Source organism: Ochotona curzoniae, unplaced genomic scaffold, assembly GCF_017591425.1.
Source record: "Ochotona curzoniae isolate NIBS_2020 unplaced genomic scaffold, NIBS_Ocur_1.0 contig_3255, whole genome shotgun sequence".
Taxonomy (NCBI): Eukaryota; Metazoa; Chordata; class Mammalia; order Lagomorpha; family Ochotonidae; genus Ochotona; species Ochotona curzoniae.
Genome location: NW_024465777.1, coordinates 2,458,087 through 2,483,297, shown reverse-complemented (window position 1 = coordinate 2,483,297; position 25,211 = coordinate 2,458,087). Strand labels below are relative to the sequence as shown.

The 25,211-nt window shown below is 44.0% G+C and overlaps 2 protein-coding genes and 1 long non-coding RNA gene across 10 annotated transcripts; 2 read left to right on the top strand and 1 right to left on the bottom strand.

Moving 5' to 3' along the window:
• Window positions 1-393: 393 nt before the first annotated feature.
• On the top strand, window positions 394-11,871 carry SRSF10 (serine and arginine rich splicing factor 10). Of its 8 annotated transcripts, XM_040979549.1 has the most exons (7): window positions 398-581; window positions 1,996-2,100; window positions 5,012-5,115; window positions 6,665-6,827; window positions 7,032-7,085; window positions 7,217-7,318; window positions 10,562-11,871. In XM_040979549.1, exons 1-7 carry the CDS (start codon window positions 517-519, stop codon window positions 10,620-10,622), a joined length of 654 nt encoding a protein of 217 aa, XP_040835483.1. In that variant the 5' UTR covers window positions 398-516; the 3' UTR covers window positions 10,623-11,871. The 8 variants fall into 8 exon arrangements, with proteins under 8 accessions (XP_040835482.1, XP_040835488.1, XP_040835481.1 ...); XM_040979548.1 differs by having other exon boundaries at window positions 394-581; window positions 7,035-7,085; window positions 7,217-11,871; XM_040979554.1 differs by lacking the exon at window positions 7,217-7,318 and having other exon boundaries at window positions 396-581; window positions 7,035-7,085; window positions 10,322-11,871.
• Window positions 2,167-4,824, top strand: LOC121156036. Its single transcript, XR_005883794.1, has 2 exons — window positions 2,167-2,922; window positions 4,479-4,824. It is a non-coding gene; the product is annotated as an uncharacterized LOC121156036 (long non-coding RNA).
• Window positions 11,872-14,209: 2,338 nt separating the features above from the next.
• Window positions 14,210-16,794, bottom strand: PNRC2 (proline rich nuclear receptor coactivator 2). Its single transcript, XM_040979557.1, has 3 exons — window positions 16,599-16,794; window positions 16,028-16,233; window positions 14,210-15,824 (listed from the first exon to the last, which is right to left on the bottom strand). Exon 3 carries the CDS (start codon window positions 15,808-15,810, stop codon window positions 15,457-15,459), a length of 354 nt encoding a protein of 117 aa, XP_040835491.1. The 5' UTR covers window positions 15,811-15,824; window positions 16,028-16,233; window positions 16,599-16,794; the 3' UTR covers window positions 14,210-15,456.
• Window positions 16,795-25,211: the final 8,417 nt, after the last annotated feature.

The following is a 25,211-nucleotide window of genomic DNA, read 5'->3' as shown; positions in this document are numbered from 1 at the left end:
GAGAAACACCTCCTCCCTTCCCTTATCTACAGTCTTGTCACGCTGGTCAAGGATCTGAGAAAAGCCAGGGCCTACCTTGGCATTTTAAGGAGCAGCGTGTCCGAATTATAATGTAATGGAATTCGTCCATTTGTAATTATTCTAAATTCTTAGTTTGGCGTCCCCTTCCAGAAATTCCCCGGGGGGCGGAGGGGTTGGCCAGACAGAAAAAGAGGGACGAAGAAAAAAAAAGCACATCCAAAGAAAAAGCGCGCGAGCTGAAGAGGAGCGGAGCCAATGACGGCGGCCCGAGCGCCGCGCGTGCTCAGCTCTCGGTCCGCGCAGGCGCTCGCCGGCGCCCGGCGATCTCGCGGGAGAGAGCCGTTGCCGGTGGCGGCGGGAGGCAAGTCTCGCGAGAAGAGGTCGGCGCCGTAGCGGAGCGCTCGGGCTGTGTGTGGGTCTGTGTGTGAGCCTGGGCCGCGGACGGTTTACTGAACCCGTTAGTGCCCCCGGCCGAGACTCGCCGCTGCCGCCGCCATGTCCCGCTACCTGCGCCCCCCGAACACGTCTCTGTTCGTCAGGAACGTGGCGGACGACACCAGGTAGGTGCTGGGCCGAGACCCCCGGGGCCTGCGCGACGAGCGGGAGCGTGGTGGCGGGCAGCTGGCCGCGGGGAAAGGGGGGAGAAGATGGCGGGCTCGGCGCCCGCCTGAGCACACGGACTAGGCCGCGCCATGCAGCCCTGCCGCGTGCGAGCGAGCGAGCGAGGGCGGCGCCCCGGGGCGGGCGGCGTGGACCCGCTCGCCCGGGCATCCGCTGCCCGCACGCTCAAGTTCACGTTCTTGGGCCCGGACGCTTCCCCGCCCCCCCAAGTCCACGGGAGAAATCGGAGTGCGCTAACGGGGTGGAGGGAGACCACGGTGGCGGCGGCGCCTCGCTGCTGCTCGTCCCTTTGTGGCCCATTAGGTATGTCGTAGGAAGCGCCCGCCGTGGGGCGGGTTGGGAGCCGAATTAGATCAATCCATGCTTTAAAATCGGCTTTGTTCTTACCACCAGCACCCCTTAATTGCTTCGAGCTGCCTACAGAATTTGGAGAAAGGAGAAGGAGGCGAGTTTACCCCAAGATGAGGCTAAATAATAATCGAGCTTACAAAGAAAGTAATAAGTTGCGGGTTTTTTTTTTTTTAAATTGTTAGCTTTGATTTTTTTTCTGAGAAAGAAAGCGATAGTCGTTAGTTTGGCGTCAGGGAAAGCGTCTCCTTTTGTGTAATTGGAGAAACTTTTTAAAGATTTGTGACTGATTTTTTTTTTCCCCCAGAGACACCTCCCCCTGCTAATCGTGTCGCTCACATTTTAGGGTAAAAATAGTCAAGGCCCTAGAGTGCTGCCATCAGTCTGAGACTGTAAAGGGGGGGAGAAAAAGTACACAGCGCTTGTGCTGCCGGGCCTTTGAGGAAAAACGAAAGCTGTTTTATTTCGGTGGAAGAAAAGTTGAGATCCATGTATGGCGAGGTCTTTGAGGAGTCGTGCGTATCATGAAAACAGTGCATGAATTTCGACATTTTTGCACCAAAATAAAGCAACTTTTAAAACAGTTTTCCACGAACTTTTCGAAGTACTTTCATATTTTTTTTCCTGATGAGTGGAAAATATAGATTTAATTTCTAACAATGTGTTGGTTTTCCACTGTTGTGCTTTATGGAAAAGCGGTGCTGTCTTGCACGTGTGTCAGACCCATCGAGCCGCAAGATGGTAATTCTGCAAAAGTACCAGGAGTGGCATATCGCTCATTTTAAGCCTGTAGGTGTTCTGTGTTTAGGACGTGGTGTGTTCAAGTGCGCTCTTAATGTCCAGGGTTGGAACGTCCGGGCGCCTAGGGATGCGCTGAGAGGAGCTGTGTGTGGGTCACGCCTAACTCCCAGGTCCTGTGGTTGAGATCTCAGCAGGTGTGTGACTGCTGCTTACCAAGAAACTGGAGGACGGGAACAAATTGGAGGTCTTTTTATGATGTTTTAGGTCTGAAGATCTACGGCGTGAGTTTGGTCGCTATGGTCCTATAGTTGATGTGTATGTTCCACTTGATTTCTACACTCGCCGTCCAAGAGGATTTGCTTATGTTCAATATCCTTTCTTCAGATGACTGAGTAGTGAGGGGTGTTGAAGTTTGAAATTCAAGTTTATGTAAGTGGTAACATCTGAAAAGTAGTGTTTTTTGTGGTTTTTTTTTGTTTGTTTTATAGTCTTCTAATAAATGTCTTATGTCTTCAAATTTTTGAAAATTAACTTCAACTCACATTGCTCTTACTATTTCTTAAAGTTAATCAAAAATAGTGAAATATTTAAATTCCCATTCATGCTTCTGAAACTGAAATCAGTGATTATATGTGATTTAAATTTGAATACACTCTGGTTGCTACCACCTTTAAGTCAAATTAAAAGTTAATATGTTCTTGTGCTTAGCAATTAAAGTTGCTATTCTTGTTTGTTAATTTGAATCACTTGATCAAAAACAAATTGTGTAACGAGGTAAACTTCTTTAATATTGTCCCCTAATTTGCTGTCCTCTGTTGTTACCTCAGACATTGTAAAGCTGTACAGTTATGGCGACCCCAAAGAGAAAGCATGAAAGAACCGTTAGAGTAGAGTTCAACACTTAAGGCAAGTAGACAAGCCAAAGACCTCTTAAGGATCAGGCTTGAAGAGAAGGGATGAGTTTGGGAAAAGAAAAAATAAAGAAAAGCTGGAAGAAGGACAAGCCTAATGGGAGACAAAGCCTCGCTTTACCTACAAAAGGGGGAAAAGGTTGTTTTCCAAAGTTAAAGATAAAGCCATCTGTCATATTTGGCCAAGCATCTCATGACAAGTCCTTCTGACAAGCACTTAAAGAGTTAAAGGTCAAGATGAAGTTCAATGATGGCCAAGATTAAAGGAGTCATACCTGATGTATCCTACAGAATAACTATTTTCCCTTTTTTATTTTATCTATTTTTTTTTTAATTTATTTAATGTTTTGTAAGCAGTTAATTTACAAAATTCTGGTTTGGTCTAGTGACAAAACCTGTTAAGTTGGTTTGTGTGGGCCTGTGGATGTTGTGATTGTGGTTTTGTATAAATGCGCACGCTCTCTGCTTCTCAGAGTAAGAGAATGTTTTATTGCTAAGCTTAAATTCACGCTCCCATTTTGGACCAGGCAGTTGGTACCACAGAGTAGCAGGCAGGGATTTGGGGAGTAGCATGTGATTCTGGGGTCACGCTGTGGTTTGAGCCCTGCTTAAAGGGGAGACTGATGTTCTGTTGGCCTTGTACATTCAGATCCACTAGAAATGTGTGTGTGGTTAAAAGTAATGACTAGGGGCCTTGCTTCTGGAATTTTCTGTGAAACCAGTGGGCCCTGTGCTGCTTCAGCGCGTACACAGGAGCAGTTGACCCTGCTGGCTAGTGTGGGTGGCTGGCCCAGGTTCAGCTTGCCATTCCCCTTCCGAGAGCTCAGCTTTAGCAGCAGAGATGGGTGTGCTGCTGGAGCCTGGGAAGACGTCAGGAAAAGGCCGGGGACTGAGGACAGTGTTAGTAATGGATTGCAAAGCTCTGCTAACTGGACAGTGGTAAATCAGAGTAGTAGTGCATGGGGCTTAGAGGGCTGATCTGATCTCCCTTGGTTTGGGTAGCCCAGCAGTGTGATGACGGGAACTATAAATAATGGTCTGACAAAGGCATTCAAAGAAAAGTGGTTGTTTTTTAAAATATACACTAGATAAGGAAGTTACAGGCTTAGAAGTTTTATTTTGGAAAGACCCCTGACCCTGAAATATGGGTTTGCCTAAGTGGCTTTTAATTTTATAACCCAACCACATTAACCTTGGAGAGATTGTTCGGTTTTAATATTCAAGGTTCTAATTTTCCCATCAATTTTTCCCTTGAGAAAATCTTTTCTGGCATTTAACCTATCTATAAAGAGCTCAGGCAGAGTGCTGCAAACCTGCAGCCCTGGATTCCTTTCAGAAAAGGAAGTGGGGAGGTTGAGCAATGCAGACCATTTAGTCTTTGGAATAAAAGAACGCCACCTTCAGTTTAAAAAAAGAATGTGTTGCCTCAGGCAATTTTTTGTTTTTAATCCTCAAGATCTGCACTCTGGTGTTTTCAAAAGAGGCAGGCTAAAGCATTAAGTTTTTTTCTGTCAAATCTGTCTTAACTGTACTTGGCCTAGGTTAAAGTGATGGTTTTAGTAAAAGGAAGATTGGCTGGAGTATGTCAGGCCAGGGGTTCTCACCATCACTACTGACTAGAGGCAGGGACATAGACATAGCTGCTCAGACTAAGATGTGTATCCTCAGTGCTGCCTAAAGCTGCTTAGAGTGCCCTTGTGTGAGTAAAACCATGGTTAGGGCTTTGCAAAGTAGGAGTCCCTAGCGGTGGGCTCCGGGCTAGCATGCTCTGCCTGTGCATGGATGGAATGTGCTTTGATGCAGTGATTGTCCTGAGTGTTGCTTGACAATGGCTAGTGACCCAGTGCAAACAGCTGTATGAAATAGTACTAGACTCAGCAGGATGCACAGCAAAATAAGCTTGAAGTCACTATTTCCGTCTCTTAAGGTAAGGCACATTTTGCTTGCTTTCACAAGAACTATTGGCATTTCCTTTTTATTTGAAACAAGTATGTGGGCAACAGTATATTTGTTTTTATTTTAAGAATCTTTTTGACTTTCAACATAGACTTGACTGATTTTTAATTTTGTTTTGTGAAGTTAATTCTAAATACTTGGGAAATAGACTTTGTTATAACTTGGTGATTTAGTTATAACATCTTATTTCAGTAATAATTTTATAGTATGTTTTCCAAAAACTACATGCCTTCAGAAATTACAAGTGCATTTCTACTATGGCATGATAATGGCTGAATCAACCAGCTATGAACTGGGATCTGGTTGATTGCCAGAACAATATTGGGAGATTGTGAGTTGTTTCAGGCTTACCAACTGACCGTTCATTCACTGTAAAGCTTGCAAAACTTCCCAAGCCCCTTAACATTTAGCACATTTGAGGATGTTCGTGATGCTGAAGATGCTTTACATAATCTGGACAGAAAATGGATTTGCGGTCGTCAGATTGAAATACAATTTGCACAGGGGGACCGGAAGAGTAAGTACCCTTACAACTAAGATAATTCGGTAAATGGTTTAATAACATAGTTCGGGAGAGAGGTCTTGCATGCACAGGTTCACTTTCCCTGGCCAGGGTAAAGGCACAAACCTGGAATTCTGCCCAGGTCTCCTAGAAAGGAACAAGTTCCAGGCACTCAGGTGATCTGCTGCCTCCCCAGGCACATTAGCAGGAAGTGAGATTGGAAGTGGGGCAGCCAGCATTTGAACTGGAACTCACAGGTTATGGCAGCATCAGAGGGTGGATCAGCCATCTAGACCACATGACTGGCCCCAATTGGATGTTTAATAATTGGACATAGAGCTGAAAGGGACGCACTGTTGGGTAGTCAGTGTGAGTACATCACTGTGGAAATGGGCTGGGAAAGGTAGAATAACATTCAGCCTAAAATCGTTCTGTGTTAGTACCTGATATTTGAGGAGAGGAGGTGATAAACATATGGCAGGTGTTAGTTGCGTGCTGTAAAAATAGTAGTACTTAGATACAGGTAATTGGTAATCCTCTAGTAGTTTGAGTAATCAATTCCTGGGTATTCACTCTGTTACTTATGTATATTTTCTTGCATGTACAGTAATTTCTGCTTTGTAGAATTGAATGTGATAGGGGCTGCACGAAGGCTTAATTAGCTCATCTGCTTACAAGCACTGGGATCCCATTTGGGCACTGATTCATATCCCAGCTGCTCTATTTCCCATCCATTTCCCTGCTATGGCCTGGAAAAGCAACAGAGGTTGGCCCAAAGCCTTGGAACCCTGTTACCTACATGGGAGACCCAAAAGAGACTCCTGGTTCCTGGTTTAGGATCAGCTCAGCTCTGTCCCTCATTCTGCTATGCAAATCTACCTTTTCAATAAAAGTTAAATTTTAAAAAAACTGGGATTATCCAAGAATGGAAGATTGAGGGTATGGATGTGTGTGGAATTCAAAAGATGTTAACTTTTGTACATCATTTGGTATGGTCTGTCAGAGCTGTAGAATTTTAAGTGTATAGCTGCATTCTTTCATGGACTTCTAATAGATATTGTGTTTCTAATAAGTGGACACTATATAGCAGGGTAATTTCAAATCAGCATATGGTTCAAATCACAATTTGCAACTCTTAAAAAACACATTAGGGCTAATATTGTCTAGCGGGTGAAACCATCCCTTACAATGCAGCATGCTGTATGGGCACTGGTTCTGATTCCCACCACTTCATGGCTTCCTGCTAGGGTGTCTGAGAAAACAAGAGCGGTGGGGCATCAGGAAGAACTTCCCAGTTCTTGACTTTGGTCAAACCCCAATTACCCAAACTTGGAAAAAAGCAATTTGGGGGCCTTAGAAAGTGTCATTGTTCACAAGAAGGAGTCTTGTAAGAGACTACTTTCAAAGTACTTGTTGCTGAAAGGGTTAATTTTCCACACCTCAGCACCAGAACCAGAAGTGCCTCAAATGACTCTCAAAACACATATGTATTTCCCTTGGTATGCAGAGAAACGGGTACAGCAATTATTTCCCTATAATCTCAACACTTTTTTTTTTTTCTTAGCACCAAATCAAATGAAAGCCAAGGAAGGGAGAAATGTGTACAGTTCTTCACGTTACGATGATTATGACAGATATAGACGTTCCAGAAGCCGAAGTTATGAAAGAAGGAGATCAAGAAGTCGGTCTTTTGATTACAACTATAGAAGATCTTACAGTCCTAGAAAGTAAGTGTGGTGTACAGTGATCTATTAAAGTAGATATCTTGCTAGTGGGATTTTTGTTTTTTTAATGGTGTTTTACTTTTTAAATTATGTATGTTACTTCAGTCTAAAAATTCATAGTGTATTACTTTCAAAGTTTTATGGTTTGCTTTTAATTAGAAATTTAAGACGTGTGTCACTGTTTGCTTTTTCTGATGTGCTTTTTAGCAGTAGACCGACGGGAAGACCTCGCCGTAGCAGGAGCCATTCCGACAATGATAGGTAAATAATTTTGCTTTGAAAAAGACTCATGCATTTTTCAATTTCAGAGTGAACTTTTACTCTAAAAATAACATTTGATTAATATAGCATCTAATTTTTACTCTAATTGTATCTCTCCTCTGTTTTGAAAGATTCAAACACCGAAATCGATCTTTTTCAAGATCTAAATCCAATTCAAGATCACGGTCCAAGTCCCAGCCCAAGAAAGAAATGAAGGCTAAATCACGTTCTAGGTCTGCATCTCACACCAAAAGTAGAGGCACCTCTAAAACAGATTCCAAAACACATTATAAGTCTGGCTCAAGAGATGAAAAGGAATCAAGGAAAAAAGAACCACCTAGATCCAAATCTCAGTCAAGATCACAGTCTAGGTCTAGGTCCAAATCTAGATCAAGGTCTTGGACTAGTCCTAAGTCCAGTGGCCACTGATAGCATAAACCATGATAATTTTTAGGCATGTATCATTCATTTACTTATAGTTTTGGTTTACTTAAATTATCAGGAATACAATGTTGCAATGATGCTTAAAAAACACTTGTTAGTTGTCCCTGTACCAGGCGATGGTGATAATTAAAATGATATGCTGTTGAGAAGCCACTCGTAGGAGTCCAGTTTGTTTAATGTTACGGGCAGCTACCAATTTGTGGTGTCTCTGTATATTTTTGTAAAGATTCTCATTTTTTATGCTTGAAGTATTTGGTGAAAAGATGTTGGTTGACCTTAATTTGCAACATTGTCTTATTAAAATGAACTTTGATATCCATATTTGGTAGAACTGTTAACCTTGAGCTGTAGCTTGCTAATAAGATAGAATGATACAGAAGTGAATAGCCACAGTATAGCACTGACTGCTCAGACACAGCAGGGTCAGAGTGGACCTTTATGTCTTGCCCAGGTGCCGAGGCCTGACCCTGCTGACAGTTTATTTATGACACGGTTGGAACTAGTTGTTTTTGAACCCCAGTCTGGGGGAATACCCCCCACCAAGCTGGGTTAAATAGCATTTTCAGGGCTATTGAAGTTTTGGCTAAACATAGAGCCTTCACTGCTTTTTCTCTTGTTTCTAGTTTAGAGCATACAGACATCAAAAAAAACTCACCTTAGAATTTGAGCAGGTCCCTGATGGCAGAAATAATTTCAAGGGGAAAAAAGATGTTCTTGTGTAGTTACTCTAAAGTTTAAGTAGCATTGTTGACTAGTTTTCTTACTGCTGTTAAAAGCACGTAAGTTGTTTCAAAGTTAGTTTGGTTTCTGTGTGTGTGCCTAGTGTCACAGTGTTAGCTTATAGCCCTGAATGGGTGCTTTTGTATCCAGACAGGCCTCAGCTTCTTGAGGGAGACTCACTCTTCACACCTCAGTTCTAGCTAAAGTGAGGCAAGTTGGAACGAGAAGCTGCACTCCCCGTTTTCTAAATGATTCTGTGGTGCCATGAAATGCAGAATAATTTGGGGAAAGGATTAGTTTTAAGCAGGAGTCATCTCTCGATTTTTAACTATCTGTGTGGTTGAATGAACATGAGGAATACCCTTAACCATTTATATTATATAATTTTTAGTGTTTCTCTGAAAGGTCATTTTAAGGCAATAAAGTGACATGTCCAGTCTCATTTCAGAATAAAGCTGGCGTCTTTTAAATCTCAGATTGCTTGCTTATCTAAGTAATTTGTAGGAAAATGATTCCTTTTAGGAGGAATACTTTTTCCAATTTTGGTTTTAGAAATCTAGGCTTTGCCTCTGAAGAACAAAAGGATGGTTTTTAGATACTGTGGAATGTGTTTGAAGGATTGATTCTAGAACCTTTGTATATTTAATAGTACTTCTAACTTTCATTTCTTTACTCTTTGCAGTTAATGTTCATGTTCTGCTATGCAATCATTTATATGCACGTTTCTTCCTTTTTTTTTTTTTTAAGATTTTTCCCAATGTGTAGTTTAAACAACAAAGTCTATTTAAACTTGTAGCAGTAGTTTGCAGTTCTAGAAAAGAGGAAAGTTGTGGGGTTAAACTTTGTATTTTCTTTCTTATAGAAGCTTCTAAAAAGGTATTTTTATATGTTCTTTTTAACAAATATTGTGTACAACCCTTAAAACATCAATGTTTGGATCAAGATAAGACCCAGCTTATTTTCTGCTTGCTGTAAATTAAGCAACCGTGCTATAATAAAAACAAAATGAAGGAAATAATGATTAACTGGAATTATTATAGTACTAAATATGATTCTAAATAATGGAAATAGCATTTTGTAGCTGTAGGATTTTTTTTTAATCAGTGTTGCACTGGGCACAACTTTGGAGATGATAGAAATCGCCAGAAAGCTACATCTTTTACGTTGAATTAAGAATTCCATATGTAATATCAAAAGTTATTTCAGGATTTTTCATTTTAACCCCCTTGAGTTAAGTAACTTAGGCTTATTTGTTAGTGTTAGGTACACATTCAAATGAAATTGGGTCAGCTGATGATAAGTTTATATTTTTTTGTTGGATCAGTAATTCTGCTCTGCCTCTTCCTAAACTAGCTGCATTGGGGCTAACAGCTTAAGGCAATCTTCTAAATCTTTGAATGTTGGTGAGCAGTTAATGTGAATTGATAATCACTTTAGGGAAGCAGCATAGGTGTTTTATGGTTTTGATTAAATGATAGCTGATACTTTATTGAGTGTTTATGATGTGCCAGACACGCTTTTGAAAGGCTATATGTTGACTCATTTCCTGTTCACAAAGCTCTTACTTGAACTAAATGATAATTAAGGAAGCTTAAGCGCAAAGAAGTAAAAGGCAAGAGCCAGGATTTGAGCCCAGATGGTCCTTGGGTTTGTTTGGTATTTTTTGTCCAAAACATATCAGCGAATTATTCAGTCGATTGAGGACATGGCCCTCATTGAAATTGTTCTCAATCTGTATGGAACTAGAAGGCCTGATCTTGGTTTGGTTTTGTTTTGCTTTAACTTGCATTGGGTCTTAAAATTCAAGAGTATTTTCTCTAGAGCCTTATATGTTATTTATAAAGTGATGTACATAACAGTTTCAGAAGAACTGTTGTGGTTGAGCCATCGTGTTTCCAAGACTCTTAATTCATGAGGCGGCTCTACAGGCCATGTTTAAGCTCATCTGGGTTATACCATTCTAAGATGTGTCTGGCCCTGGGCTCAATGGTAAAATAATCCGGTTGTCATTCAGGTGAAGGCTGACAGCTGTTCCTCTCTTTTTACTTAAGATTGCTCTGCACTTGTTTAAGCCAAGTAAGCAAGAAGAAAAAAAAAAATGAGAGATAATGCTTCAGTGAGAAAGGAAAGGTGCTACCTGTAGTGTGAGCTGTTAGATTAACCACCCAGGGAAAAGCCTGGGGACTGTTGTACTATTCTCTTGAAAAGTTGGCTCAGTAAGCTGCTACATCCAGTTCAACTAACAAAATCCTGTATACCACAGAGAAGAATAAAAGAAAACCAAACTGACAAACATCCTTCTTTTATTTAAGACCAAACTGCAGCTGGAATACCCAGTACAGTTCTGCTTACTACACTTCAAGAAAGATCTGAAAGCGGAAAAAGAACCAAAGAAGGGCAGTTCAAGCGACCAAAGGGTGGGTGGAAGGTGCTGCAGTATGAATACTGTACGAATATTTTGACTCTGGTCTGAAAAGATAAGAATTATCGAAAACTACATGGAATAATTGAAGTCCCTTCAAGTTTGAAAGTAAGCATTTTAGGACAAATAAAAGGAAGTTCAACTTTGTACTTGTGGAAACTAATCCCTAAATATGAATAGGTTTATATTGATTCATGGGTAACAGGTCCGTAATAAATTATTGGAAACTAGGATGTCGGAATATCAAGGAAGACAGCCATAGTCTATTACAGTGCCTCTGTTGGTCTGTCTCAAACTGAATTGGATGGGAAAAGGTAAGGTATGGTCCAATGTAAGCTTTTTGTGGGTTATCCTTAAAATTCCATTTTTGCCATTATTGGCAAACCTTGCCTTTGTTTATTCTGGTGCCAGTGTTTTCTGCTTAATCGTTTGCTTTGTTGGCATCTGAGTATAATTGCTTATATACCAATACAGTTGACTTCTTCAACCACTTTTTCCCACGTAGATTCCAATTATACTTGACATCCAGCTGAGAGGGCCCATCTCTTCTCAACTCTTTCCTGATCAGTATGTTCAGTGAATATTTATTGAGCCCTTAACAGTGGGCAAAAGTTTGTACTAGATAATTGGATAGAAAAATAGGTAATTTCCATATTCAATAAATGTCTACTGAGCACAATCTAGTGAATCATTCATTACATGTGGCCTCATTGTTTTCTTTGAGGTGTAGTATTTGTGACTATATTACACCATTTACATTTTAATGTAATTATAAAAGCCAGTATGCTATCAAAGATAAGTAATTTTGTGGTTATCTGCCTTTAAAAAAAAGTATCCAGTATTTGTTTGCATCCCATTAATACAAATAATGAAAATAATTTGTTTTGATCTGTAATAAACTGATTTATTGTGCTGTTACTGTAATATATTAAAGTAATATTAAATTGTTAACTCTGCCTCATCAAATACATATTAGAAAGAATCCCACAAATAAGTATTTAACTTTGCATTAGATATCAAGGGGACACTGGGTGCTATAATTAGATTGTTTTGAGGCAGACAGAGAGCTGTTACCCCAACTGATTTAGTATGTTCTGTAATGAGAAGATGTTCACCAAATTATACTTTTCAGTGATTTTCATGTACATTTTATAGGGAACATGTTCTGTGTATAGTGAATAAATAACTTTTATAGTATCACAAAATGCTTTGGATTCTTTAGTTCCTTATTAGGATATTTGTTTTTCCTATACATGGATTCCATCACATTTGAGTTTTGTCATATTTTGCCATGTACTTAATTAAAGCTTGCATGTAAAGTATTAAGCTAAGAATTTGGGAGTGGAATTTGAGTTTTGAAAATATAGAAAGATATGCATAATTAAGGGAGGTGTAAAATGGAGGTATTTTTATTCCTATTTTCTTTTTTAAAATCGCTAAATTTTCCCAAGATCACGGAACAAGTAGATCCTAGGTTAGAATCTATAATTTTTCACTTGGCTCATCTCTGGGTTTTTTTTTTTTTTTTTTTTTTTTTTTTGAGTCAAATGGGAAAATGCTATAACCGATATTCATGAGGAAAGTAAATATTTGGAATCTAAATTACAGCAAAAATGGCTAAATTTAATTTAGAAGTGTATTTTTTATTCTATTACATAATCAACATTAAAGTGGTAGTTTTGGGTAGAAGTTCTGTGTATTGCCAAGTTAATATTTATATGGTTCATAGGTATCTTGCCCTGTTCCTCCCTCCTCTGTTTCCTTTTGAATTGAAGTTAAAACTCTGAAGGGGAGATAATATTGTTGACGAGTACAAATATTGAGTAAACGTTTTAACTAATTCTGGTTTTGGTTTTGTTAGAATGTGTAATAAATGCAGTAATAAATGCTTGAGAACTCTTAAAAGCCTTAAACATGGTTAATCAGGAAAGGCCCCTGTGGTTTTGGCAGCTCTTGACTTGGCTTTAAGGGGATCTGCCGTGTTGATTACAATTTATAGTGAATGCTGTCAATACCATTAAGCACTTAACCTGATGAGCCATATGCTTTTCAGATATTCCTGGACACACACACTCCTTGGAAATGGGCTCTGCTCCTGTTTTACAGAGCCTGGAATCATCATTTATGGAGTGTTACCATGTGATAAGCTTTTTTTGTACAGTTTCATTCCTCATTTTCAATAATATTTCTGTATGAGGAAGAGATTAACTCCAGATCTTAAAACTTGGATGACTCATTCCAACCTGGCCTTGCAAATTGCAGTTAGATTTTTCACTGCATTGTTTTTTTTTTTGTTTTGTTTTGTTTTACTGTGTTCCTGTTTATATAAACAAGATTTGGTTTAGAAATGGGGAGGCTGTGATGTGAGCAGCAGGCAGGAATATCAGCAGTGGTCTGCAACATTGTACCAGGAGGGCCACTAGAGCTGTGACAATGGACACTTGCAGGATGCTTTTGCTAGTCGCTGTGGGTGGGGTCTCTGCTCCAACGTTGTTGATTATCCCAACTATGGTTCTGTATTTGTGACAGCTGTCCTACCCTGTGCCTACGATGGGGATGGGGGGTGGGTAACAAGGTTGAGGCATGTAAATAAATCCCTAGGACTGATGACAGTAGCCTGTAAAGTAAAAGACCTTTGTGTCCAGTTTTTTTTTTTTTTAAGATCCTATTTCTTTGCTCTAGAGAGTGAAATAATAAACTGATCTAGGAGCCAAAAAAAAAACTTGGGCGTTTTGTTTTGTAGTTTTTGCTACTTCCCCGGGTAGACTTTCCTCATTTAAGAGGTTCTAAAAAAAAGTTCTAAAAGCTGCATTCACTCCCTCTTGGTGTACAGCTAATGATGCTTGCAGCACTTAACCCATGTTTGTGAACAAGAACTTGAGTTTAAGGGTACTAGAGCTGACTCCCATGTTACACACTGCTATAAAATAGGTCTGACAAATTGAAATTGTGTGAAAGGAGAACTCGGGAGTTCTCCCAGTGTAGTAGTTGAACAATAAACAGGGATCTAAACATCTTCGTTTAGCAATCATTTCTTGTCCACATGAAACTCCTAGTCATTTGGTCTGCCACTGCTAGGGCAACTACACTCTAGAGTTTGAATTCAGTTGTGAATGCATTTATACATACATAAATGTATCACACTACTTGGGTAGTTGAGATTTTCAAAGGTTCAACTACCATTAGGTGATTGTTTTGGTTCATTGGTTTACCAGGCCTTTTGGGCTGACAATGTGTCTGGCTTATTAATGCTTAAGTCCCCACCCCTGAAAATAAAGCTCCCCACCTGCTTTAAAAGATGTGCTAACCAGGCAAGGTGTCTTCTGCCAAAATCCTGCAGGCACCTTGGAATGTCTGCAAACACCTGCGAAACTGCTAGGTTTAGGGTGCAGGGAGAAGACTGACTTGATTGAAAGCTTTGCAAGTTTGGTCAAGTGCTGTCAATCCCGATTCTTCACCTGTGATTAAACCACAGCCTCTTCAAGCCAGCAGTCCTATTTGTATAGTCCCTCAGTCACACAAATAAAAAGCAAGCCTCTGGGGATAAAGAAAATTTAATTTCATGCTTCAAAATCATATTTTGTACTCAAGGTACTATTCAAACATTTGACATGGGAAATCTTGATTGTTCTGCTTATGAAGGTGGGGTGGAAAGTAAAAGTATAATTAACATTTAGAAAAATATCTGCAGTGTAACTGGCCTGATGTTTACCTTTTGTGTAGGTAAAAGGTTAATCAAGCTATTGTGTGAGAAATGCTATATTTCCATGTTGGTCATCCACTGGATGATTTATACAACACAGCCTGCTGCAATAGGCGTGCATCTCAGATCCAAAAAATGGTGAAAGCCAAAATAAAGCTTCGCTGAGATTGGTGGGAACATAGAATAGCGCATTTGCGGGCTTGAGTTGGGGGAACAGCTTAAAAGCTTTTATAGTTGTATCACAAAACTCATTACACTCAGGTTTCCTTTGATACATAGTCTACAGATTATTACACACTGCACTTGAGTACAGGGACAAATGTTAAAAACATTTCAGACCTTTAAAATTAGGCCACAGCATTAAAAAAAAGTCCATGATCTTACATTCAGCAATTTCATATTAAAATACTCTGTAGGCTAGAGGCCAAGAGCTACATATGCTCTAAGATCACACATATTTACATGGCTCTCTTCCCCGCTACTTACAACTTTCACATTGTACAATTCCTACTGAGCAAACTCGTGGGAAGTGACCAGATCGCTGTCCCAACAGGTTGTGCATTGCTGTTAATACAAAAATGTATTGGAAAAGAGGAGCAATCATCAAGTGCTGTATAAAAAATGGCTTGGTTGCATTTGTTGGCAGCCATCCATCCAACTGCAGCTAAGGCCATGGGGTATACCCAGCCAGGGCCCTTGGTGCCCTTTCCACACGGCTGCATCATTTATCCAAGGAAAATTCACATTTTAGCAGTGCATTAGGTTTCTATAAACTGACATTTGGCTAGCCTTAATCCTAGTTTCTGAGGACTTCAAACAAGCTCAGATTCATGAATAATCAATTTTCCCTACAAAAAAATTAGGCCTCCCCAAATCGAAACTCAAAATGGAAATTCAGACTTGATTGGTTTCACTTCACTCAGTTGAGACCACAGATCATTATCAGCTATAATGACTGAAGCTGCACCGATTTTGTCATTACAGTGCACACAGCAAATGAGATGCCCAGCCACATAATTAGATTTACAAAGATGCCTAGTTAAATTTGCCCAATCTAAACTAATATTAGCACTTGATATATTCTATACCTGTACTTTAAGTAAGGTTTTGAGTTGAAATGTCATCATTTCCTTATCTGAAGGATTAAAGGAATCCGGAACCCAGTGGCTTGGTGGCTTGGGCAGAACACTGGGTGAGGGCGGCTCACTGAATTTGGCTCCAGCATAGTTCTGATTACTGGGAAAGTTCTTGTTCTTGGCTCCGTTTGGCACGGCCGGCCACGCTTCGCAGTTGCAGTGGCTCCGTTCCTTTTTCTTGTGAACGGTTTTCATCTGGGGGTTGTGATCCTTGGTCTTCTGTCGGTGGAGCTGTTGCTGGTTCTTACTAACATTTCTGGGCTCGGGGGCTGGAACGTCACACCTCTCGCCACCACCCATCTTCCGCTTGTCACCTATAAACGAATTGAGGCAGCGTTGAGTAGAATCCCGCGTTTCTGTTTTAAGCTGTGGCCCCTAGGTTCTAACTCCAGCCACCTGGGGTATAAAACTACACGTCGAGACGAGCCGTCCAACTTTGAGGTACACATGGCCTTCGTTTAATTGCCTCTCCCACGATAAAAACAGCCCCCTGTGGAGGACAGCATCTGCCCCGTACCTCTCAGTCCGCTGCTCCGACTGCAGGTTGCCCACCACCTGTCGTCTTCCTTGCCGCCAAGCCCAAGACACCAGGTGCTGCCTTCTGGCCGAGCCTCTCCTTTGTCTCAAGACAGAAGTTCTCATGGGCCGATCTGCCGAGGTCAGCCTAGGCGCTGAGGCCAACATCGGAGTCTCCTCGGCACACAAGCTTGAGAGAAGTCCTAGCTGGAAAAGGAAGCATGGCCGTGAGCACCCGAGACGGCCAGGACGCCAGGCTGCTGTGTGTGACCGGCTGCTCGGGACGTGTCTCGGACCGCCCTTCCCGTCTCACTTCCGCGGTCAGAAACGCAAGCCAGCCTCCTCGGCCGACCCAGGAAATGGACTTCACGGGACTGCCCTGTTGCGCAAGTCCCAGCGCCCCTACCCCGACCGGAAGCCAACCCCGACTCGCCCCGCTCCTCCGAGGGGCAGAGCCCCGCCGAGTAAACATTCGGACGCTCCAGGCCGCGAGCTTCGCCCGGGTTCTCCCACCTATCCCCCCAACAATGGGCAGCGCGGCCGCCAACATGGCCGCACCCGCCGCCACTCACCGACTTCGAGCTCGGGTCTGCGGCAGCCGTTACCTCCCGACGTCAAGACCCCTTTCCCTTCCCAGGGAGAGACGAGGCAAGGGTCAAACCAACCCCACAAACACCGAGCCGCTGGCCGATGATCACCCTAGCGCCTGCAGCTCACGTCCACCTCCGGCCTTCTCTACCGACAAAATGGAGGAGGCTGCGAGCGCAGAAGCGGGGACGGCGGAGACCCGCAGCCAATCAGAACACGGCGGTACGACGCCCGGCCAATGAGAAGCGGGCCCCCGCCTGTTGCTGGGGAGGGGGCGGGGCCGTGGTGGTTGCTAGGTTTGAATTCTCGCGGAGGAGCATGTCGGGAATAACTGCCGGGAGGCCGGGCGTGCGGCGTCTCCGCCTCCGCTCTCTCAGGCTCTGGGACTCGCCCGTGGCGGGGACGTTGGTTCTCGAGTTTTCTGAGCCGCGTCAGTTCTGTCTTATAGACTTTTCGATAAAGAAACTTGCTTCCCGAGGTCGGGCCTCCCGTCTATCCGTCTGGATTCATCTGGGGCGCCGTTCTGAGGGGCTCCTGGCCCGTCCCCGCCCGCCAGCTTCGCCATCCCTCAGCGGCTGTCCCCGCCCGTGCACGGATCGGGCTGGTCACCCCCGCACTGGTCGCTGACTGCGCCGTCTGCGCGAAGCCAGCCTGACCCTTCCAAGCACAGAGCCCTGCACGCTCCGAGTGCGCAGCTGGTTAGCTGGAAGTGTCCTGACCCGACCGAGAAGCCGCGCGGCTGTGGAGCTCGGGGGCCTCCACCCGGCCTCCTGACTGGGACTGTAGCCGGGCCTCGCAGCAAGGCACCCCCGGCAGCCGAGCCGGCCCCACGCCCGTGTTCACCGCCAGCTTCGCCGATGCTCTCCAGTTAGTGGCTGACAGCTCAACTAGGAAGACACGATGCGAAGAAACAGCTCTCAGGAGGCAGCTCCCAAGACCCAAGCCAAACGCATAACAAATACACGGGGTACTTAGTACAAAACATTAATTTAGCAGATATTTAACTGGCGCGGACTTTGTGCTGGGCCTTCTGCCAAGCCGCAAACAACAACGAATGAGGCTCTCTCTGGGCCCTTAAGAAGATCCAAAGCTGTCCCCCTTAGTGGGGAGAAAAGCTTCGCCCCGGGGACTCATGGTCTCTTCTTCCCGAGAGTCACGGCAGGTGATGCCAAGGGTAACCTCAAAATAGCCAAACAAAAAATCAACCTGCGTGCTTCACTAAGGAGGTGCAGGTCACGGATCTTGCCTCTGGGAACTGGCAAAACCGAGTTTGAAAAAGGAAGGGACGCCCTTCTCGCCGAGATTGTTTTCAAAAGGCGAGACTCCCAGGAGACATAAATCATGGGAGTCCAAGTGACCGCGTGATCTGGGCGTGGGCGTGGAGGAGGAGGTGTTGTGGAAGCCCACGGGGGAAGTCAGGCAAGATGCAGGCTGTGGGTAATGGCACAGCACACCCCAGGAGTGCCAGGGGCTCCGGGCCATTGTCTGGCTTGGTGGTGTCTTTGGAAGAACTATGCAGTGGGACGCAGTAGTTTCAGTCTGGGTCTAAAGCCAAACAGACAGGCTGGGCTGTATCAGGTGATCATCTTGGCCACTGGATGAACCCACTGTGGCAGAGCGTGCACCCCTCCCCTCACCGTGAAGCTGCTTCCTGGGCAGGTATCGGCCTCGGGTTCCCACACACCGCAGCCTTCCTAAGAAGCTGGCAGTCTATTCTCGGCCGTTTCTTTCGAATGACTAAACAGGGTACAGGAAGTCAGCATCGACGTTCCCCGCCTCCTAGGAGCCTGGCCCAAGGCTTCAGCCTTCAGCATTTTCTAAGGATTCTGATGCCAGAACCCGGAGCTGGAATCAGAATCTTTGAGACTGGGAACAGGAGTCTTTTCCCTTGCTGCTCTGCTGATTCCGGGGTCTGGCTCTAGGGAGAATGGCCAGAGCTGCTGTCAGCTTGCCCAGCCAGCTCCCTCCTGTGCAAGTGTATGCACAAAGGGAAACCCCCTTTTTGCTGTGACCACCCTCCTCTCAAGTTGGTCCCTGGGAATCTGTGGATTCCTCTTTGGGCGCGTAGTCTGCAGACCAGAGGCACAGTGAACCATGGTGAGATGCGCTGCCGCATTGGGAAAAGCAATCAGAACTGGCAAAGACCAGCTCCTGACTTGATGGCGAGAAGAAGCTGGGGCAGGTGGCACCCACCAGTGCAGGTCGGGCCAGTCCTGCATCCCAGCCCCTCTTTCCTCATCCAGGAAATGGGCATGATGATAGTGTAAGGACTGAACAAACCAATATCTATCTTCGACATACTTCAAGTACTTACCGTAGAAAGCATTCAGTAACTGAACATTTTTTTTTCCTTCATACAAAATTGATAATAACAGCAGTATTCTTGGGGTAGGAATTTGGCACAACAATCAAATCACCACTTGGGCTATGCACATTCCACATCATCGTGCCTGAGTTCAAATCCCAGCTCCGATGCTAAGTCCAGCTTCCTAATGTGTGCCCTGGGAGGTAGCGGGCAATGACTCCAGCGCTTGTGCCTCTCACATGGATCCAGAGAGAGTTCCTGGCTCCGGCCCCGGTTCGTCCTGACCCGATTCTGCTTGTTGGGGACATCTGGGGAATGATCTGAAAGATCTTTCTCTCCCTCTTTGTCCCCTCTCCTTTCCTGCTTTTCAAATAAAATGAAAATGAAAAAGATTAACATTGTTAATGTTATATGTTCTTTGTTAGCCTTTTCTTTCACTTTTTAAAGTCAGTATATTAAGAATATTTCAAGATTTATATAGATACCTATTCTGCACTAAATATTTCCTATTATGCCCTCTTACCTTAATTTTAGTAATTTCCACTGTTTCCTTCTTTTTTTTTTTTTTTGGTATTATATGCTCAGCTGACTATCCTAATAGAAAAATCTTCACTTCCTTAAAGAAAATTCCTTTAGATAAATTCGTAAGGGTGAAATGAGTAGGCTGCACGGAGCACACACAAGTACACATTCCACATTCGTGAGACTGTGTCAGATTTCCAGGTGAGTGAGAGCCTTAGTTTAAGCAAAGTATTTTATTAGGGGAAGAAAGTGTGATGGACTGCTCCCTGGTGGGAGACAGCCTGGGGCCACTTCCACATGACAGAGTGACCGCATGAGGGAAATGGCCGCCCTCTCCGCCCTCTCCGGCTTTAGGCCTGCCAGCAGGCCCCAAGGTCACCAAGGGTGAGGTGATGGTGCTGTTTGGCCACAAGAAACCCCCGGGGCCAGCTGGTAAGAAATGTCCACTTTATCACACACAGGTTACAGATTTTAAAGGGTAAAGAAGGGGAGAGTAGGAGGGAGTCTTCCAGCAGACCCCCATGTCGACCAAAGACACTATAATTGGCTGTATGACACGTATACTTCCCTAGATCTTCCGGTCATGTCAGAGGTAATGTTCCACGTGTACTCCCCTTGACCTTCTAGCCATGTTGGAGGTCACACTCCACCTGTAGGCCTGGGAGTTGCACCTCAGGCCACGCCTACCAGGCAGCAGGGCAGGGTCCTAGAGCGATGGCCCACACCACCCAGGGGGCACAGCACTGGGCCTTCATGCATCTTAGGTGTGGGGAAGAAAGAAAGGCTGTGGCTCCTCAGTTTGCTCATGTGTGTGACATGTAGTAGGGTATTCATCATGGTGGGTGCTGACCTGCACGGAGACAAGGTTAGAGTAATTTGACATTCTACACATTCCTGGATGAAAGTGTCAGCTTGACTTCAACTGGGTGGTGGAGTTGAAGAACCTCAGTATCAAAATCCCAACCATTTGTTCATGGCTCATTGCTACTAAGAAACTGTGTGAGCTTGCAGGCTTGGACTGCCCGTGTAAAATCCTATGAATGTGCTGTTCGGGGCCACACTCCCAGTAAGGGGTGTTGGTCCCGGTTGGCCAGCTGGCCGGTCGGTCTGCCAGCTGCCTGCTCTCTACCAAGAACCCAGGCTCGGATGTGCTGAGCTTGGATAAACCATCCTTGTGCACTTGGATCAATTTTAGACTCCTGGTGATTTCTGCAGATGTCAAAATCTGGGCACAACAGAGTCACTTCTGTTCTGCCTGACCTAATACATAGTACCTTAAAAATTCCTGAAATGCACATATCAATATCTGCTGCTACCACCGGCTGGCTTTGGGGTCACCATTCTCCCCTTTGGTGGGGGTGATGCTGGGCCTGTCGGAAGAGGCTGGCATCCTCACATGGAAGGGAAAGTCAAAAGATTGTCCAAGGCTTTGTAAAGAGCACATGGTACAGATGACCCATTTGCAAGCCACGAGGCAGCTCTCCAGGAGAACATGGTTAACCTGGTCTTGCTGCTCATCACAGGTGACAGCTCCCATGGCAGCTCACTCGGCAATTAATGAGCTACCCACTTCTGGAATTTTCCCTGACTCAGGCCAGCAGGCCATTGTTTATCCTCTGACCGATTGCTTGGGTTTGGGAAGAGGCTGTGAGTCAAGCTTCCGTGGCCCGGGTGCGTGTGTTTTGCCATAAGCTGAAGAAAACAGTCTGAGACAGCTTTAATAGCTGTTTACAACTGCCAGGCCTGGCTGACACCACAGTGTGGCTTCTATTCTCGGACATCAGGCAGCGAACCTGAGTTGGTTTGACACCAAAACCTTTGTGTGTCTTCAAGAGGAGTGGCTCCCGAGCACAGCCAGCCCTCTGTGTGTGCCCATGGTTCTATCACTGCACTCCCTTGCTTTAACTGGTATGACTTTATTTTGTTGTAACTGTGACTTATGCAATGTAGAGGCATGAACTGCTACATGTTACAATTGTACTGCTCATTAGCCAATAAGAGTAAGTATTGAGTATTCTGCTGGAAGCAAGATATTATATTAAACAAATTATATGCATGACTCCCCACAATCCTACTGAAGTCAATAGTATCACTTTTTAAATGTCTATTTATTTGTTTGTTTTTTGTTTGTTTATTATTTGAAAGAGTTACAGAGAGAATGAAGGAGAGATAGATCTTTCACCCACTGGTTCACTCCCAAAATGGTTGCGATAGCCAGAGCTGGGCCCATCTGCAGCCAGGAGTCTCCTCGGGGTCTCCCATGTAGGTTCAGAGGCCCAAACACCGGGACCATGTTCCACTTCTTTTCCAGGTAATAAACAGGGAACTGGATCAGAAATGGAGCAGCTAGGATTAGAGCCGGAGTTCATTTGTGATGCCAGTTCTGCCGCTGCCCCATTATCAGCCGTTTAACAGATGAGAAAACTGAGGCTTGGAAAGGTAGGCTAAGTAATTTGCCCAAAGTCACATGGATGGAACATGAACTTGAATCAGTCTGACACCAGAACCTTTGTTCCCAGCCCTGCTCCTGCAGAGTCTCCAGAGTCCATTTCACCAGGAAGTATTTGCAATACTGTTTGCTGTAGCAGGTGGACATCCTCCAGGCCAAGCAGTATTAAATGGAGGCCAGTGCCGAATGACCCCTATGAAGTACCCGGGAAGGAAGGACATCTCTGCGCCCAGATCAGACTGGGGCACAGGAACACGGCTGCCAAGGGCCGAGTCCAACAGGAGATTCTGCCCCTAGAGCACCCCTCTCCTTCCCCCGGTCAGTCCAGGGACTGAACAAGCACTGCTGGTCTTAAGCAGCATTAAAAGTGGTTTCTGTAGCCAATACCAGACCACCAGAACACAAGAAGGACAAAACCGAAGGAAATACAGGTATTTCTCCTTCCAAAATCTCATGAAAATGTGTATTATCAAAAAAAAAACTAAGTAGGACTGGCGCTGTTGCTCAGTACACAAAGCTTCATGTGGGCGCCAGTTCAAGTCTCAGCTGCTCCACTTCCAGTTCAGCTCCTTGCTTTTGGCCTGAGGAAGCATTCGAAAATGGCCCAAGGCCTTGGGTGCCAGCAACTATGTAGGAGATCTGGTTCCTGGCATCAGATCTACTCAGCTCTGGCCACTGTGGCCATTTGGGAGTGAATCAGAACATAGAAGGTCTTTCTGCTTTTCCTTCTCTCTCTGTAAATATGCCTTTCAGATAAAAATAAATCTTTAAAAAAAAGTAGGCATAGATTTCAAAAATATTTTGCACCAACATACATTTATCTTTTAGAAATGTATTTTAAAGGCAGAGAGAGGGAGAGCTCTCCCACCCATAGGTTCACCCCCCAAATCCCCAGAATTGCTGAGACTGGGCCAGGCTGGAGCAAAAGAAGCGCAAAGCTTCTGGCTATTGTGGCCACTTGGGAAGCGAACTAGTGGATAGAGATCTCTGTGTCTCTCTTCCTCTCTGTAAATCTACCTTTCAGATAAAAATGTAATAAACTTTAAAAAGAGATTCTGTTTCTCCATGAATTTTTGGATATGTGAGTGGCAGGGTGTATTTGGCTAATGGCCCCCTAAGGCAGCACTAGGTTTCCAATGCGGCTAACCACAGGTGTCTGCTTCTGTATCCAACTGGAGGAGAGACAGAGAGGAACGATCTTTCATCCGATGATTCACTCCCCAAGTGACCACAACAGCCAGTGCTGTGCCGATCTGGAGCCAGGAACTTCCTCCAGGTGTTCTAGGCAGGTGCAGGGTCCCAAGGCATTGGGCCGTCCTCAACTGCTTTCCCAGGCCACAAGCAGTGAGCTAGATGAGAAGTGGAGCTGCCAGGATTAGAACCAGTGCCTGTATGGAAACTCAGCACGTTCAAGGCGAGGACTTTGGCTGGTAGTCCACCACACCAGGCTCTGGCTGCTCTATGTTAATGACAGCTTAAAAACCCCTGACTTCGGCCATGCGGTGTGGCATCCCTGGCGTGCAGCAGGAGCTGCCATCACCAAACTTGCCTAATAAAGACTCCCCTTAACATCCTACATTTGTGTCTGGTGAGATCTCTCTTGCACTCCATACAGTATCCTTATGTGCAAGTATATATAGAATGTATTATTAAACTCGTAGATCTCAATGCCCGATTCTCAATAATGCGCAGAACGAGAACAAATGGAGAGAACATAGAAGCAGAGAATGTGAATAAATCAATTATATCTAAGCCACATACAGAGCACTCTACTCAACAGCAGCTGCATACATACTCTCCTCAAGTACCTATGGGCCAGACAAGACCATATGTGAGACCATCCAAGCCTGCTGAGGTCTTGGCCACACCTGCAGGTGGGCGGCACCAGCATTGCCCGCCCATTTCCTAATTAAGTAAGAGACCACCAATGGGGAACATCTCACTTGTAGGTTCCTGCCCAACAAGGAAGAGTCAGGAATGTTTAAAATCCCAAGACCCTTCTTCAAGCCTTTGGTGTCTCTCCGTCCTCCCGTTTTCTCTCCGGAGATGCTTCTCTTTCCCTCTCCCTTCCCTGCTTACCTGGTCCCTTCGCAGATAAACTTTTCTGCCTGCAACAGATTCCCGACTTTATATTTCTATACTAAGCTGAGGAAAGAACCCACCGGGCATTTCTGGTAACAGTATGCTAGGTTATAAGTCCCCAGAGATTTTGAAAGATACATAGGAGTAAAATATCTCATTCAACCACAACAAGGTGGTGGGGGGAACAGCAGGAGGAAAACTAGAAAATTCAAAAATTCCTGGAAGTTGAAAGCCCGCAGATAACCATTTAGCAAAGAATTACAGGGAAATTAGAGACAAAGGAAAGTGGAAACACAGTGTACCAGAACTTGTGGGACACGGTGAAAGCCTTATAGGAGGAAAAAGGAGAACTCAGGCAAGCTGCTGAACTTGACAAAGAACAGAGCTAGAAAAGGATGAATAAACTCAACTCAAAACTAGAACAAACCCAAAGCATAGTAAAGATCAGAGTAGAAGGCAATGAAATCAAAAATAGAGAAATAATAGAGAAAATCTTTGAACCTAATTTTTTTGTGTTTTTATTTTGAAAGGTCCACAAAATTGACAGACTTTCAGCGAGATTCAGATTACTAAAAGACGTGAAAGTGAAGACATTATTAGATAGTACTATTGATTCTACAGAAATAAAAGAATTATAAGACTATATGAACAATTGTACACCAATAAGTTAAATAACATGATGAAATGAATGCAGAAAACAGAAATTAAATACCTAAGACATAAAGAAATAAAGACTGTAAATAGATTTATAGTTAGTCATGAGATCAAATCAAGAGCCAAAAATCTCTCACCAGAAAAACCCTAGGGTGGGCGCGTCACGATAGCATAGTGATTAAAGTCCTTGCCTTGCACACGCCAGGGTACCATATGGTCACCGGTTCTAATCCCAGTGGCCCTGCTTCCCATCCAGCTCCCTGCTTGTGGCCTGAGACAGCAGTTGAGAATGACTCAAAGCTTTGGGACCCTGCACCCACGTGGGAGACCTGGAATAGCTCCTGGCTTCTGGCTTTGGATTGGCTCAGCTCCAACCATTGCAGTCACTTGGGGAGTGAATCATTGGATGGAAGATCTTCCTCTCTTTCCTCCTCTCTGTATATCTGCCTTTCCAATGACAAAAGAGGGAAAGAGAGAAAGAAAGGAAGGAAGGAAGGAAGGAAGGAAGGAAGGAAGGAAGGAAGGAAGGAAGAAAGAAAGAAAGAAAGAAAGAAAGAAAGAAAGAAAGAAAGAAAGAAAGAAAGA